The sequence below is a fragment of the Lissotriton helveticus genome, chromosome 6 (genome assembly GCF_964261635.1).
Source record: "Lissotriton helveticus chromosome 6, aLisHel1.1, whole genome shotgun sequence".
Lineage (NCBI taxonomy): Eukaryota > Metazoa > Chordata > Amphibia > Caudata > Salamandridae > Lissotriton > Lissotriton helveticus.
In genome coordinates this window covers 776,548,654-776,565,701 of record NC_136067.1, presented here as the reverse complement: position 1 = coordinate 776,565,701, position 17,048 = coordinate 776,548,654, and the positions used below count along the sequence as shown (strand labels likewise).

Genomic DNA, 17,048 nt, shown 5'->3' with positions numbered 1-17,048 from the left:
AAAAGCTATTGTATTTTATAATGGCAATAGCTTAAACTTTTGTAAATAACTTTTATGAAGATTATGTTCAGTGTATTTTATTGTGACCAAAATCCAAGAACAGAAGTGAAATATTAACATCTTTTTGTGATATCTGTAATAAAGCTTGAAACATTGAGAGAACATATTTGAACCAGATGTTGTTGAATGGTTGCACAGATTGATGCTGTGGTGACGCTGAGTGATGTTGTGGTGGTGACGAGTGATGCTGTGGTGTTCAGTGATGCTGTGGTAGCGCATAGTGATGTTATGGTGCCCCTGAGTGATGCTGTGGTGGTGCTGAGTGATGCTGTGGTGATGAGATAGATAGATAGAGTGAGTGTGATAGATAGACAGAGTGAGGGCGATAGATAGATAGAGGGAGGGCGATAGATAGATAGAGTGAGTGCGATCGATAGATAGAGTGAGGGTGATCGATAGATAGAGTGAGGGTGATCGATAGATAGAGTGATGGCGATAGAGTGAGTGCTATAGATAGACAAATAGAGAGGGCGATAGATAGATAGACAGATAGAGTGACGCGATAGATAGAGGGCGATAGATAGATAGAGGGCGATAGATAGATAGATAGATAGATAGATAGATAGATAGATAGATAGATAGATAGATAGACAGAGGGGGGATAGATAGAGTGAGGGCAATAGATAGAGTGAGGGCAATAGATAGATAGATAGAGTGAGGGCAATAGATAGATAGAGTGAGGGCGATAGATGGATAGAGTGAGGGCAATAGATAGAGTGAGGGCGATAGATAGTTAGAGTGATGGCGATAGATAGATAGATAAAGTGAGGGTGATAGAGTGAGGGTGATAGATAACTTGAGGGCGATAGACAGAGTGAGGGCGATAGATAGATAGAGTGAGGGCGATAGATAGATAGATAGATAGATAGATAGATAGATAGATAGATAGACAGACAGATAGATAGATAGATAGATAGATAGATAGATAGATAGATAGATAGATAGATAGATAGATAGATAGATAGATACATAGACAGAGTGAGGGCGATAGATAGAGTGACGGCGATAGATAGATAGATAGATAGATAGATAGATAGATAGATAGATAGATAGATAGATAGATAGACAGATAGATAGATAGATAGATAGATAGATAGACAGACAGATAGATAGAGTGAGGGCGATAGATAGATAGAGTGAGCGCGCTAGATAGATAGAATGAGGGCGATAGATAGATAGATAGATAGATAGATAGATAGATAGATAGATAGATAGATAGATAGATAGATAGATAGATAGATAGATAAATAGAGTGAGGGCGATAGAGTGAGGGCGATAGATAGAGTGAGGGCGATAGATAGATAGAGGGCGCTAGATAGAGTGAGGGCGATAGATAGATAGATAGATAGAGTGAGGGCGATAGATAGATAGAGTGAGGGAGATAGATAGATAGATAAATGGAGGGAGGGCGATAGATAGAGTGAGGGCGACAGATAGAGTGAGGGCGACAGATAGATAGAGTGAGTGTGACAGATAGAGTGAGGGCGATAGATAGAGTGAGGGTGAAAGATGGAGTGAGGGCGATAGATAGAGTGCGGGTGATAGATAGATAGAGTGAGGGCGATAGATAGAGTGAGGTGGCCTTGTGGTGGACGTGGTGGTGGCCGTGGTGGTGGTGGCCGTGGTGGTGGTGGTGGGGGAGGACGTGGTGGTTGTGGATGTAGTGGATGTGGTGGTGGTGGACGTGGTGGTGGAGGTGGTGGTTGTGGACGTGGTGGTGGTGGGTGTGGTGGTGGATGTGGTGGTGTTGGTGGTGGACATGGTAGTGGTGGTGGTAGACGTGGTGGATGCGGTGGTGGTGGACTCGGTGGTGGTGGACGTGGTGGTGCTGGACGTGGTGGTGGTCGACGTGGTGGTGGTGGATGTTGTGGTGGTGGACGTGGTGGTGGTGGTGGACGTGGTGGTGGTGGATGTAGTGGTGGATGTGGTGGTGGACTTGGTGGTGGACTTGGTGGTGGGCGTGGTGGTGGGCGTGGTGGTGGTAGTGGATGTGGTGGTGGTGGAGGTAGACGTGGTGGATGTGGTAGTGGCCTTGTGGTGGACGAGGTGGTGGCTGTGGTGGTGGACATGGTGATGGTGGTGGTGGACATGGTGGTGGTGGATGTGGTGGTGGATGTGGTGGACATGGTGGTGGTGGACATGGTGGTGGTGGACGTGGTGGTGGTGGTGGTAGTGGTGGTGGACGTGGTGGTGGTGGTGGAGGACGTGGTGGTGGTGGAGGTGGATGTGGTGGTGGACGTGTTGGTGGTGGTGGACATAGTGGTGGTGGATGTGGTGGTGGTGGACGTGGTGGTGGTGGACGTGGTGGTGGTGGAGGTGGTGGCTGTGGACGTGGTGGTGGTGGACGTGGTGGTGATGGACGTGGTGGTGGATGTGGTGGTGGTGGATGTGGTGCTGGTGGATGTGATGGTAGATGTGGTGGTGGTGTTGGTGGTGGACATGGTGGTGGTAGATGTGGTAGTGGTGGACGTGGTAGTGGTGGACGTGGTAGTGGTGGATGTGGTGGTGTTGGTGGTGGACATGGTGGTCATGGTGCTGGTGGATGTGGTGGTGGTGGACGTGGTGGTGGTGGACATGGTGGTGGTGGTGGATGTGGTGGTGGACGTGGTAGTGGCGGACGTGGTAGCGGTGGTCATGGTGGTGGACGTGGTGGTGGTGTTGGACGTTGTGATGGTGGACATGGTGGTGGTGGACATGGTGGTTGTGAACATGGTGGTGATGGACGTGGTGGTGGTGGAGGACATGGTGGTGGTGGACGTAGTAGTGGTGGATGTGGTAGTGATGGACGTGGTAGTGGTGGGTGTGGTGGTGTTGGTGGTGGACATGGTGGTGGTGGATGTGCTGGTGGTGAACGTGGTGGTGGTGGACGTGGTGGTGGTGGTGGACGTGGTGGTGGTGGACGTGGTAGTGGTGGATGTGGTAGTGGTGGACGTGGTGGTGGTGGACGTGGTGTTGGATGTGGTGGTGGTGGACTTGGTGGTGGTAGACGTGGTGGTTGTGGACATGGTGGTTATGGACGTGGTGGTGGTGGAAGACGTGGTGGTGGTGGACATGGTGGAGGTGGTGGTGGTAGTAGTGGTGGTGGATGTGGTGGTGGTGGAGGTGGGTGTGGTGGTGGTGGACGTGGTAGTGGTGGACATGGTGGTGGTGGACGTAGTTGTGGTGGATGTGGTGGTGGTGGATGTGGTGGTGGTGGATGTGGTGGTGGACGTGGTGGTGGACTTGGTGGTTGTGGACATGGTGGTGATGGTGTGCGCTTACTCACAGTGGTGGACGTGGCGGACGTGATGGTTGTTGACATGGTGGTGACGGTGTGCGCTTACTCACAGCTTCGATTTCCGTGCAGCGGGCACACAGCCGAGGTAATCTGTGCGCAAGGAAGGAAATGAGTGAGCTGGGGCAATAATTAGGGTTCACTGGGCCCTCGGGTCAAGTCGCCAGTGCACCTGCTGCGCCAAATAGAAGCTAGGCCCCAACACTAGAAGAAAGCTGCAAGGAGCCTGCTTCCGGGCACACAGGTCTGCACTGTGCACCACGAAGATCACAGGTACAAACCGAGGTGAACTAGACTCCTATGCATAGATGAGAGGCAGCAACTCGGATTGCAAATGTTCCCCTACTTTGAGAAGTAAGATCCCCAGAGACCAGCCCTAGGTGTGCTCACACCGCCTGCTCGCGGGTCACGGGGCACTGTTCTTCCCTTTAAATGGAGCGTATTAGAAGTTAATAGTTCATTACATTTTAAGAGCCTCTTTATGTTCCGTTCCGTGACCGGCGCATTCCAGCGCCTTAATGAGTCGAGAGCCTGCCTCAGGGCACACGAGGGCTGGAGACACGGGCATAAAGGGATAAAGTGGGAAGAAAGAGCGATCAGGGGTGGGCAAAAGAAAGGAAGAAAAGAGAAACAGGGAGGAAAAGTGGTAAGTGATGTGAAAAAAGAAGAAATGGCGCAAAAGAGAAGATAAAAGGGGGTGCGTTAGGGACGAAGGACAGAAGAGGAAAAACAAACGAGCATAGAAAGATAACAAACAGGGGGTGGAATAAAAAAACAGTGCAATAAAAAGCTAGAGGCGGGAGGAGATACAGAAGTTGAGAAAACGGGGACGGACGCACGTAGAAAACAGAAGAAAAGGTGGGGGTAGTGAGAGACGGGGGTTAAGAAAGGGACAGAAAGCGACGGAAGGGAGAGGATGATAGAGGGGAAGAGAGAGAGAGACGCTACTGGAAGAAAGTCGGAGTGCAGAGATACAGAGGGAAGAGAACTGGGGAAAGCAGGGTAGTACGAGTAGCAGAGAGGGCGTAAAACGGAACAAGCTCTCGGCATTGTGTGGCGGGGCGGGGGCAGGGAGTGGATTCCTTGTGTTTAAGAGCTTGCAGGAGGAGAGGCTCCTTTAACAAGCTCTCGGCATTGCATGGTGGGGGTGGGGGCGGGGGTGCGGATTCCTTTGAAGTCTGATGCTGAGGCTCACAGGCTGCCAATGGTGTGCGATGTGCACGTGTCCGGCTCACATGCACTGTAGGCAATCCGCCTTTGGGTGCATTTTTCAGAGCCCTTACTTCAATCTCGCCAAGCATCCCTAACGGGATGGCTTAGGCGAGACCTAAAAAGTTTGAGGATAACCCGGCAAAAAGAGCCATTTCCAACAGTTACTTATATTCCTTTAACCATCAATAAGTGCATCGCAGTACATTATAACACTGTGTTTTTACAATACATTAACCCTTACCTGCCATTATCCCCATGAACTTGTTCCATCACGAAATGCTGTTAAAAATAATAATATACACTAACAAACAATTTGACAACACTCTAATGTCCTTTAGATATTATGATATGCCAAGTCTCAAAAGTCTTTTTAAGTGTTTTTTCTTTCAGCAGACAAAACGTTCCAAAAATTGTCTTTAACCCTTTTAAACGAATGCAGTAATGTTCGTTGCTTTCTTGCGATAGGCGCCTAGGTTAAAATGAAATATATTTACTGAGCTTCCTCCTAGGTTCTTTTCTTTCAGGAGATTTTCCGAAAATCATACCGAAATGTCTGCAAGCGGAGCACCGGAACCAAGAAGACACCAGCTGGATGCTGTGTTGGAGTCAGGTAAGCGTCTTTGGGAACAGTTGTCTCCTTGACAACAGACGGAAGGCCAAGCGCCTTCCAGAACTTGGGTGTGGCTATATATAGTATTGCCACACCTATAAGATGGCCGTCGCAAGTAGTACGTGATGCAACGTGCAACGTCACTCGGTTCCTTTCCTTTGTGGCAGTCAGATGGGGATGATTGAAACGCGGCACATTTGTTATGCACGCGAGTCTTCGCATGATTATTTCCATTTCTTTGCACAACGGATTAGTATCTGTTTAACTCACAAATAGATATACTGTTACACAAGTGCTATAAACATGACAACAAATATTAAACAAATATCAGTACTGCAAAAGCATTGATTGTGGCATGGTTCAGATTATTTACACTATAATAAAGGTTCTTAAACACATTTCTACATGAAACCTATGGCGTGCTGGTTGCACAGGACAGGACCGGGTTTTTACAAGGGTATTCATGGCTCATTAATGAGCAAGATAACGCACACTTTGCCAGGCTTCATGTTATCTGGGGTTGAGCTGAGGAATCATGACAGAGACTAAATGCGCAGGTTCCACAGGTCTTCAGCTGGAGATCGAATCCCAAAGCAACCACAGTGGATGCATTTCTCCAGAATTGAAGGGTTGAACTATGCCTTCCCGTCATTGATCATGATTACCAAGGTGGTGACTCAGGCCAGGCGTCATTGAGCGGAGATGATTCTAGTGAGGCCACTATGGAACTCTCAAACGTCCTTTTTTAGGGCTCGGCTATAACGCGCTGAAAGCGCGTTCTCGCCGAGAACTATTGTCGGCGTCTCAGCAGTCTGAGACGCCGAAGGGAGACAAGACCTGGCCGCGTGCAGCGTTTTTCCATAGAATAACGTTGTGCGCGCGGCCAGGTCTTGTCTCCACGGCATTCCAGGGCTGACCGGATCGCGTCGCGCGCCTCTCTGGAATGCAGGGGGAGTCTGCAGAGAGGCGCGCGGCGGTGATAAACAGGCAGGCACTGAGAAAACGCTTTAATGGCATCAGGTCCGGTTCTCGCAATGTAAGTGCGAGCACTTTCAAATTTAAAAACGTCATATCCCGCCTCGTTTTTTTTTCCGTGCCGTCTAAAGTGCTTCCTAGAGTAATAATCTTAGGAGATGCAGCGGCTTCCTTCATTCATAATTGTGCAGAAAAAAGCTGCAGCTGCAAAATTGCCTAATTCCAGTGGCCCTGAAGTCCCTGTGCTACACAAATACCTCAACACGAATATAGCATTGTCATAGCATGTGTTGTGGTGTATTCATTTTGTATAGCGCGCGTGTGTGTGCGCGTGTGTGCGTGTGTGTGTGTGCGCGTGCGTGCCTGCGTGCGTGCGGGCGTGTGTGTATAAATAGTGTTAAATTATTTACTTCGGTGATTTTTAGGTATCTTTTAAATGCTGTGTCTGTACCCGTTTTTTGAAGAAAAATAGTGCTGCCCATACATGAAATTTATAACACCTCCTTATTTAGAGTAACAAATCAACTTTAATTAAAGATTTGTTTGGTATTGTTTATTTATACCCTTTTAAATTATTATTTTTTTGGTTAGAAAATAGTTCATACGAAAAGACATACCATATTCATACACTTATTCAAAAAAAGGACATACTTCAAATGACTGTACTTAATCACAACAACATTACATACGACATAAATCTGAACATTTCATATGTACATTTGCACAATATCTGCATTTTCGATACAGTTAATTTCCAATCAAAGAATAAAGAAAAAATCAGGTGGAGAAGAGATAAATCAATAGCATGCACAGTATAAATCAGACTGAAAGGCTTAATCGATATTTCAATCATTAAGGGAGCAATTTGTTCCCAGATGTTTAAACAGTGCTTGTCTCCATTTGGCCTTTCAGTCTGATTTATACTGTGCATGCTATTAATTTATCTCTTCTCCACCTGAAATTAACTGTATCGAAAATGCAGATATTGTGCAAATGTACATATGAAATGTTCAGATTTATGTCTTATGTAATGTTGTTGTGATTAAGTACAGTCATTTGAAGTATGTCCTTTTTTTGAATAAGTGTATGTATATGGTATGTCTTTTCGTATGAACTATTTTCTAACCAAAAAACAAATAATTTAAAAGGGTATAAATAAACAATACCAAACAAATCTTTAATTAAAGTTGATTTGTTACTCTAAATAAGGAGGTGTTATAAATTTCATGTATGGGCAGCACTATTTTTCTTCAAAAATGTATATAGGGTCCAGCTGTCCTTACGTCCCAGGACCTATCTCCCTGTATACAAAAGTGTCTGTACCCGTGGAACCCTTACCTCACAATAATAGGTGTAAATTAAGAGAACGAATGACAGCGACTGTACAGTCATGTAGCGCGAGGTACAAAATGGTCCATTCTGAAGGTGTATTCTTTCATATTTGCTTGGTAGAGCATGTGTGTCGTTTCAGCTATTTATTTTTCCTGTACAAATGTAGCTTCTATTAAGGCGCGTTCAATTCGTACGTTTAATTGACTCAGGTGAATGCTGTATATGTATATGAATTTCAGTGAATATTTAATCATTGGCCTAGGTGGGATTAAGCTTCCATAGATCTGAATTTATTTTGTTGGTGCCAACGTGCCTTGGTTGAAATTAATGTACGAATTAATGCGTAGAAACACTATGTGGGATCTTGTTCGAAATAGGACACCAGGAATGGATTAAACTGGAGGCCTTGAAAACTGGCAGCGACATCAGCCATGTGTGCATTTTACAACAATGACTTCAGCGGTGATTTCTGATTTTTAACGGACTCAAGAAACAACAATTATTCCGTGCAGGAAACAAGTCATGTTGTTGCCATGAGGACAACACCAGTTTAAACAGTTCAGCCTGGATCCTGGGGCCAGGGGTGGGGCTGCACATGGGGAACTCATTACTGTCGGCATTCTGCGACTTCCTTCACGTCTTCTGGTTTGATCAATTATTCTGGGAGCAGGCAATCCCAGAGTTCATAACATCCGACCCAACAAAAGGAAGGTATATAACGGTGCAGTCCAGCAGCTTAAAAGCACGTTTTTGAGTGCGTGTAACTCTTTTGCAGCTCCTCGGCAGTCAGCACAGATGATCGAGGAGCATGTAACATACACAAGAAAGTGATAACTGGAGGTGAACATGTACACTAATGCTTCAGCGTAAGCACCACTGCCATGCACACACAGACACCATCACTCCCATGCACATACGGACACCACCACTCCCATGCACACACGGACACCACCACTCCCATGCACACACGGACACCACCACTGCCATACACACACGGACACCACCACTGTCATGCACACACGGACACCACCACTGCCATGCACACACAGACACCACCACTGCCATACACATACGGACACCACCACTGCCATGCACACACAGATACCACCACTCCCATGCACACACGGACACCACCACTGCCATGCACACACGGACACCATCACTGCCATACACACACGGATACCACCACTGGCATACACACACGGATACCACCACTGCCATGCACACACAGACACCACCACTGCCGTACACAGACTGACACCACCACTGCCGTTCACACACGGACACCACCACTGCCATGCACACACGGACACCACCACTGCCATACACACACGGACACCACCACTGCCATGCACACACGGACACCACCACTCCCATGCACAGACACGGACACCACCCGTGCTTAATTTGTAAAAAAAAAAGTGCCAGGGCTTTCATTTGTAAAAAATTGAGTGAAAGGGCACTCGTCAGGAGGCTACTGTAGTTAGCCATACACATTACGCGACTTTGAGCTATTGGCATTGTAAATGACAATGACTTTTATTTATGTTTTGGTTTTTAAAACATAAATAAAACACCTTGTCATTTACAATGTCAAGAACTTAAACTCGCGTTCATTTACAATGCTAATAGCTCTAACTTTTGCAATGCCGAGACCGTTGCATTGTAAATGCTTGTTCTTCTTCTTGAGATGTCGTGTGATTGTCCTGTGGTCTGTCAAATGTTTCAGAAAATCTTACAGGAACTGGGAGGAGAGATCCATCTAATGATTAAGGACCGCCTACTGACGTATTGCACCGGAGGACGACACGATGACAGAATCCCCACTAGAGAGACAACTCCTAGATGACCACATGACACGTAAAACTATTAGACCCTCATACCCAACATGCAGTGGGAACTTATACAATGAATTGACAGGTGGATGTGGGTGATTTGGAGGATGAAGAGTGGCAGGAGGTATTTCAATTCCAGAGGGAAGTAGCTATACAGGTGTGACTCTGTCTGTTTCAATTCAAAACACTTCACAGGATTTACTACACTAGGGGCCAGATGTAGGTCGGTCGGTAACGGCCGAAAATCGGTATTTTCGGCCGTTACCGACCGGTATATGGGTGACAGGTATGTAGGGGGCATTATTTTAACGAATCGGTAAAATTACCGATTCGGTAATTTTACCGATTCGGTAAAATAAAAAATCTGTAAATTTACCGATTCTGAGGCACCGAGATGTAGGTGGGACTCTTCAGAGTCCCAGAGGCCTTACAGAATCGGTATTTTACCATCAAATCCAATTTGATGGTAAAATACCGATTCCGGTGTGCATGCACATGTGTGCATGCACACCTATGCCATTTGACAGGCAGACCTGCCCTTAGGGCATGTATGGCTGCCACATGGCACCCGAGCCTGTTTTGGGGGTGCCAGAGGGTGTCAAAGTGACACCCCCTGCACCCTTGTGCAAATCGGTATTTACCGATTCTGTAATTACAGAATCGGTATTGCCCATCGATTCCTATGGGCTTCACAGCCCATAGGAATCAATAGGAAATACCGATTCGGTATTTCCAGATTCGGTAAATACCGGATCTTAAAGATTCAGTATTTACACATCTGGAAATACCTACATCTCCCCCCTTCATATTTACCACTTCTTAAATACCGAATCGGTAAAATTCGGTATTTAAGAAGTGGTAAATAAGAATTACCTACATCGGGCCCTTGGACTCTACTACATAAGATTGGCAGGGCGGTGAATGATGAATGCCTACATGCTTGTGGTCAGAAAGGGTCCTTCGTACATACGTTGTGGGATTGCCCTAAGATTCACCTATTTTCGGAGGGTGTAAAAGTTTGGTTGGAGATGGTGATTGGGGAACTGCTTACACCGCAGGCTCAGCTAACATTGTTGGGGGTGTGGGAAGGTTCGGGCCTCAACTCTTATCAGAAAACCTTGGGGAATCTGGGGATTCTCTTTGCAAAAAGATAGGTTGCACAGAGATGAGGTACTGCTGTTAGTCCAAGAGTACAAGAATGGACACAAGAGATTGATTTGGGCTACAACTGGGAAAAGGTGGTCTATGAGGGGCAAGGCCGCCTGAGGAAATTTTAGAAGGTGTGGGGGGTGGTCTGTGGGGGAATAAGAGAGAGAAAATGCAAGATGGGGAAGGCCGGAAAGAGGAAAAAATAGTAAAACAATAAAGGAGGTTGGGGATCCAGTGTCCGACGGACATGAAACGACGAGCAGTGGGACTCCTCATAAGACAATCGGATCACAGCTATGGTGTCCCCTGTTCCCTCCCCTTCCCCCGTCCCCTGATGTGTGACTTCCCCTGGACATTTGGTATACTATGTTTTTCCTGTCCTGGAGGGTGGGAAATTAGGCGGTGGGGTTAAACGTCTCTGCATTTTACGGTGTTAGTATTGATGTTGGATTTGATCCTTTATTTTCTCCCCAAAATAATTTGTTATCCAACTAGCACATCTGGAAGTGTTGTAATTGCATTTGTATTTGCATTTATTGTATTGTATTGTATTGTACTTGCATTTATGTAGCGCTTACTACCCCTGATGAGGCGTCAAAGCGATTTTTCGGCGAGTAGTATGCTATTCCAGAACCCATAAAGGATTATTCTTGAGTTAGTACAGTGAAATATAAAAGTAATTTGAGTGGTGGATTGGTTAGTCAGTTATTTGGATTCAGAAGAATAGTGGAGGGATAGAAGAGGGAAAAAAGGTTTGTATTTATGAAGCGTTTGTTACCCCTAATGGGGTATTGAAGCACTTTCTTAGCGTGTAGCACGCTACTCCGGAACCCATAAAGGATTAGTGGTGAATTAGTATAGTGAAATATGTAAGTAGTTTGAGTGGTGGATATTAGTCAGTTATTTGGATTGAGAAGGACAGCGGAAGGGGTAGAAGAGGGAAAAAAGGTTAGCATTTATGTAGTGCTTTTTACCCCTAATTGGGTGTTGAAGCACTTTTATGGCGTGTACCACGCTACTTCGGAATCCTTAAGGATTAGTGGTGAATTAGTATAGTGAAATATGAAAGCAATTTGAATGGTGGATATTAGTCAGTTATTTGGATTGAGAAGGATAGCGGAGGGATAGAAGAGGGAAAAAAGGTTTGCATTTATGTAGCGCTTGTTACTCTAATGGGGTGTTGAAGCACTTTCTTGGCGAGTAGAATGCTACTCCGGAACCCATAAGGATTAGTGGTGAATTAGTATAGTGAAATATGAAAGTAATTTGAGTGGTGGATATCAATCAGTTATTTGGATTAAGAAGGATAGTGGAGAGATAGAAGAGGGATAAGGTTTGCAATTATAGAGCACTTGTTATCCCTGATAGGGTGTTGAAGCGCTTTTTTTTGGCGAGTAGCATGCTACTCCGGAACCCATTAACCCCTTCGATGCTGATGAAGGCCCCCAGCCGTCATGCATCACGGGGCTCGTGTGCTGATGATGGCTGGGGGCTGCCATTATCCCGCCCACTTCGAAAAACGCCGCCCAAGGGGTTAAGGATTAGTGTTGAATTAGTATAGTGAAATATGAAAGTAATTTGAGTGGTGGATGTTAGGCAGTTATTTGGATTGAGAAGGGTAGCAGAGGGCTAGAAGAGGGACAAAGGTTTGCATATATATATAACGCTTGTTACCTCTAATATTTCTTACCGCCCCTGAAAGGCGTCATGGCTTTGCATGGTTGACATGTGATTGTTGTAGTTTTCTTATGACTGCTGTGAAAACAAAGTAAAGGCAGTTGGGCACGTTATATTCGTCTCTGTGTCCCTATTAGAATAAAAATGTTTCCTCAGGCTAGCTACGAAATTGTTCAAAATCTTTTCCTGGAATAGGTGGGGGGGGCAATGGGCATCAGTCACAGCTGCCCAACCAGCAACAAGAGGGCGGAGTCGCAGACCAAAATAAATACAACCTGAGACGAAGAAGAGCTGCAGTGATTAAAATATGTCTGTTATGGCGCAGCACATGGCCACCCCTGCAGGTGGTCTGCAGCGGCTAAAGGAGAGGGTTTCGGAGCGCATTGACGAAGCTGCGGAGCGGCTGGGCCGACTGAGCCACGAAATCTGGAGCCAGCCCGAGCTGGCTTATGAGGAGCGCCGGGCGCACGACACGCTGACCGGCTTCTTCTCGGAGGAAGGCTGGGCTGTGGAGCCCCGCTACAAGCTGGAGACCGCCTTCCGAGCCGAGTGGCAGAGCGGCGGTGGCGAGAGCGCCCGGCGGCCGCTGACAGTGGGCTTCCTCTGCGAGTACGACGCCCTGCCTGGCATCGGGCACGCCTGCGGGCACAACCTTATCGCCGAGGTGGGGGCGGCCGCGGCCCTGGGACTCCGAGCTGCTTACGAGAAACTTCCAGAGCCTACGATAAGACTCAAGGTGCGGTGCGCTTGGTCACTACTGAATGTACCGCTCCCTCATATGTCCCATAACCCCTACCCTCGTTCTGCTTACTTTTATGCGCCGACACACCTAACATTCTTACAGCGCATGCGTATCACTCCCCTAGATAGATTGGAAAAGGAAAAACAAACAAGCATTTGCAATGCAATAGGTCTCGCCATTGCGAGAGTTTGAGCTATTGGCATTGTAAATGGCAATGCCTTTTATTTACGTGTTGGTTTTTAAAACATAAATGAAAGGCATTGTCATTTACAATGCCAATAGCTTAAACTCTCGCAAATGCGAGACCTATTGTATTGCAAATGATTGTTTTAATTTCAATTGACGTTTAAATAAAGGATTGTTTGTTTATTTAACATATTTTTTAATCATAGTGCTGAATCAAGTAAACAGCAGCCCAGTGCTGCAGTTGACTAGGGGGGTGCATGTAAAGGTCAGGAGGGGTGAATGCGGCCCCCGGCCCGTACTTGGAGTATTACTGCTCCAATGGAAACTTCTTAAAACAAACAAAAACGTTTGTACTCTTTTATCATAAATATTAAGGCCCTGGTTCAGATTTTGGCAAAATCCAGGTGATTTTTATTGGACCAGATAAATATCTATGCCCTGGGGTATATTATTTCTCAGATGTGGTAAATAGCAGATTTTGGTGCTTACAATATATTTTCTCCCCTGTTGAATTCCAGATTTGACCTGCCAAAATGTAACCACATTAGATATTTGAAGCACCTGATAATTTACCTTATTTGGTAAAGGCCACCCACCTCGGAATTCGAAACCCTGCGCAAACAGGGGTTTACACTGGGGTCGGAAAATTCAAAACAATTAATAATAAGGGCCAAATTTCTCTGCCCGTTTTGCGGTAGCCCAATGGACGTTGTGTGCCGTCCAGGGACACTGCATGCACCAGCATCATCTCTCTTATATTACTCTCAATGACGTTTAACGGGAGGTTTTGTATCCACGGAGCAACAGGAGATAGATAGTTCGTTAATGCTTTCCCAACACCTATCACTTACAAGTGTTTGTGGCATGTCTCAGGATTTCTTGTCCTGCTCAGGAAGCCCACATGGAATGAGTACGCACTGCCAAATAAACATTATTTTGGTTGCCCTTCGACTTGGAGCTTCTATATGAAAACAGATCTAACACAAGTGTCCAAAGAAGAAACTCCATGTCTTCAAGTTGTATAACATGATTATCTTGCAATTCGCTCAACCAGAAACTTGTTACGGATGGAAAAAGGCAAACACTTGTTCAAATTCCTAACCCACAAGGAAACAACCTAGAACAGGACAAATGTTTTACAGACATTCTACGTGAACCTTAACATTTTCATCTATGGCCCTTTACTTCTTACGCGAGGGCAAATATGTAAATGCTATGATACCTACATTTGTAATGGGCACCCTCCAAAGTTGAAAAATGTTAAATCTGCACTATAAAACGACTTGAGCAAATTAATTCATGTCAGATTATTTCCAGAACATCGGGTAGGTGGGAGGTTGACCTGCGATCGGTATGCACAAATGTCTCGAGGCTGCGTCACAGTGAGGGGCAGGCAGCATAGCTACCAAGAGGGCTGGCGTCGTGCCTGCAACACGTACGGCACTCCAGCCTTTTCAGCACATCGCAAAATCAGATTATAAGCATGCCGTGCCGATGTTATACAATTGCGCAAAACCACAGGCCTATTAAATTAACAGCCAGCCTCGGCTCGAACTTTGACCTTCGACTACTGTTGCTAAAGCCACTGCGAGCTACCTACGCAGCTGGGACGGAAGACATGCAGGAAGTGACGTACTCTTGGCATACAAGCCGGGTGGCTTTCGGAAAGGGAAACCATCACAGAAGCTGCTTTGGGGCGGAGTATTAGTCCGATTAGCCTAAAGCCGCCTCCTGGTGATTTTGATCCGATTCAGAGAGGCTGATAGAGTCCTGATACGACCAGCGGATAGCACTGCGGGGCTTCCATGCCTAAGATGAGAGCCCCGCGTCATGCTGGCAGAGAAGCTGGAGTGCTCTGCGGGGCTCCCATGAGCGAAGGAAGCCCCGCGTGTGCCAGGTGATGTAGAGATGACACCAGCGCAGCGACAAGAGCCCGGTGAGGTAAGGGGGGAGGGGTGTGTGTGTGCATGCGTGTTTGTGTGTGCACGCACGTGTGTGTGTGCCTTCGTGTGTGTGCATGCGTGTGTGTGTGTGCGCGTGTGTGTGTGTGCATGCGTGAGTGTGGCTGTGTGTGTGCGCACGCGATTGCGAGAGGCTGACTTGCTGGGAATGTGGGATAGGACATGTGCACGGCGCAGGGCTGTACATGCGCGTCCACGAGGTGAAATCGCCGAGGGCTTGCGCGTGCCCATCCCCTGTCCAACATTCCCAGCAAGTGAATAACATAAGGTCTTTCGCTGGATGCAGCGCTGCGCGCTGCTAACACCAGCTCAACCTTAAAAAAAAGCTGTCTGGCAGCAAATCATCTTCTTAGGCACATGAAGTGACACCAAGTTGAGTGTCGTTGTTATTACCTTGATGGCGTCACGCATCAAGGTGTTATCCTCCAGCGAGGATTAGACTGATGGGCATTTAAATGAGGCGTTTGTTTGTGTGCAGCTGAAAATGAAAAATAGATGCCTCCCTCGCCCTATTCTGGTTACCTCTCTGAACATAAAGCACCTCAAGTGCGTGTGCTGGCAAAGTGCACCCATACACATCCATCAAATTTCTCTAGGGGCAGCAGTGATCAAGTCCAGTGGTAACTGCCAGATCTGGGTTCCCCTGTTTTACAGGACTGTCCTGTCCTGGCACGTAGAAAAAGTTGAGGGTACTGGCATAAACTGTGCACAGGAAGCATTTTCTGCCACATGGCCCTGACAACGTGAATTGCTTTTATCTGGCTACTTGTCACTTCAGATCATGGTTACTCACAGACATTTTCCTAGGGCCAACAAATTTGGTCTGTAATATGACCGAGGACCACATTGATCCCATCAAATTGGCAGTTTGGGTTTGGGCAGAAGTTTGTGGTAAGGTGGGTGTAAGGGAAGCTAGGCATATACATCTAGTGTCTGAATTGCACAATATGAAACCAAAAACTTGGGATTAATCCTCGCTTCTCCGGTTCACCAAACTGTGTGATCCTAGGCAATTATTTTATTTCACTTCCCTCATTTTTCTTCATTAGCTCATAAAGGCATATAAATACCACAAAATACAAGACTTAAGGATGTGTGCTGTACAAAGCCTTCTCCAGTGTTTGATTTAACAAACTATGTGTTTTTCATGTATAATAGAAATCCCAGCCCCCAAAAGGTGCACATGACAACTGACTTGCCTCTTCGTACACTATTGGCATTATCAGGGTTTTATGGAAGATTGAATGTTTCTCAATTCATGTTTGAAAACTATCTCTTAAAAAAATACTTCTCAATGCACTGATGATCTGATGTACTTAGGTGAACGGTTCTGCATGTTGATTAATTATTAACAGATTTTATCACACTTTTACTGCAAGATGTTTTTTATAAATTATGTTCTTAAAGTTAAGTGAGACATTCTAGTTACTTACATTCTTTAATTTTAATGAACCTTTAAATAAATGCTTGACAGTTTATTTAACATTTCTTTAATGTTAGTGCTGAGTCACTTAGCCCAGTGCAGCTCTTGACCAGGCGGTTGCATGTAACGGTAAGGAGGGCTGCATGCGGCCCCTGGGCTGTACTTTGAGTATAACTGCTCTAGATGGAGGTTTTCACCTAGGGAGTGATAATGGTGATTGGAAGCCAATAATCCCCCAGTGTGTCATCTGCAGAACGCAAGCTAAAGCTTCTCAGCTGGGGTGAGGTGTTTTTTCTTTAGGTGTAAGTTCAAATTAATTTGGTTAGGGGTACGTTTGAAAAACCTATACGTGGAATGGTCAGATGTCCCAAGACATTGATTTACAGGGTCAAACTTGCATTTCACCATAATGTAACTATGAAATGTAGCCATTTTCCAGTTGTAGTATTATCTAAATATGTATGTGGTTCTACCTGAGCTAATGGACAGGACAGACTTGCCCCTTGACTTCCCAGTTTTAGAAACTAGCCCGCAGTGAAATTCTCAGGAGTAGACCTACAGCTAGCTTTCCACCTATACTATATAGGTGTCGGTGTGTTGTAATAGATCTCC

General features: G+C 46.1%; 1 protein-coding gene across 2 annotated transcripts in view; it reads left to right on the top strand.

Moving 5' to 3' along the window:
* The first annotated feature begins 12,395 nt into the window (after positions 1-12,395).
* Positions 12,396-17,048, top strand: part of PM20D2 (peptidase M20 domain containing 2) — a 234,338-nt gene continuing 229,685 nt past the window's right edge. For both annotated transcript variants that reach the window (XM_078648282.1, XM_078648281.1), the window contains exon 1: positions 12,396-12,860. In XM_078648282.1, the coding sequence (XP_078504408.1) occupies positions 12,432-12,860 (429 nt within the window). In that variant the 5' untranslated portion in view covers positions 12,396-12,431. The remainder of the gene's footprint in view (positions 12,861-17,048) is intronic.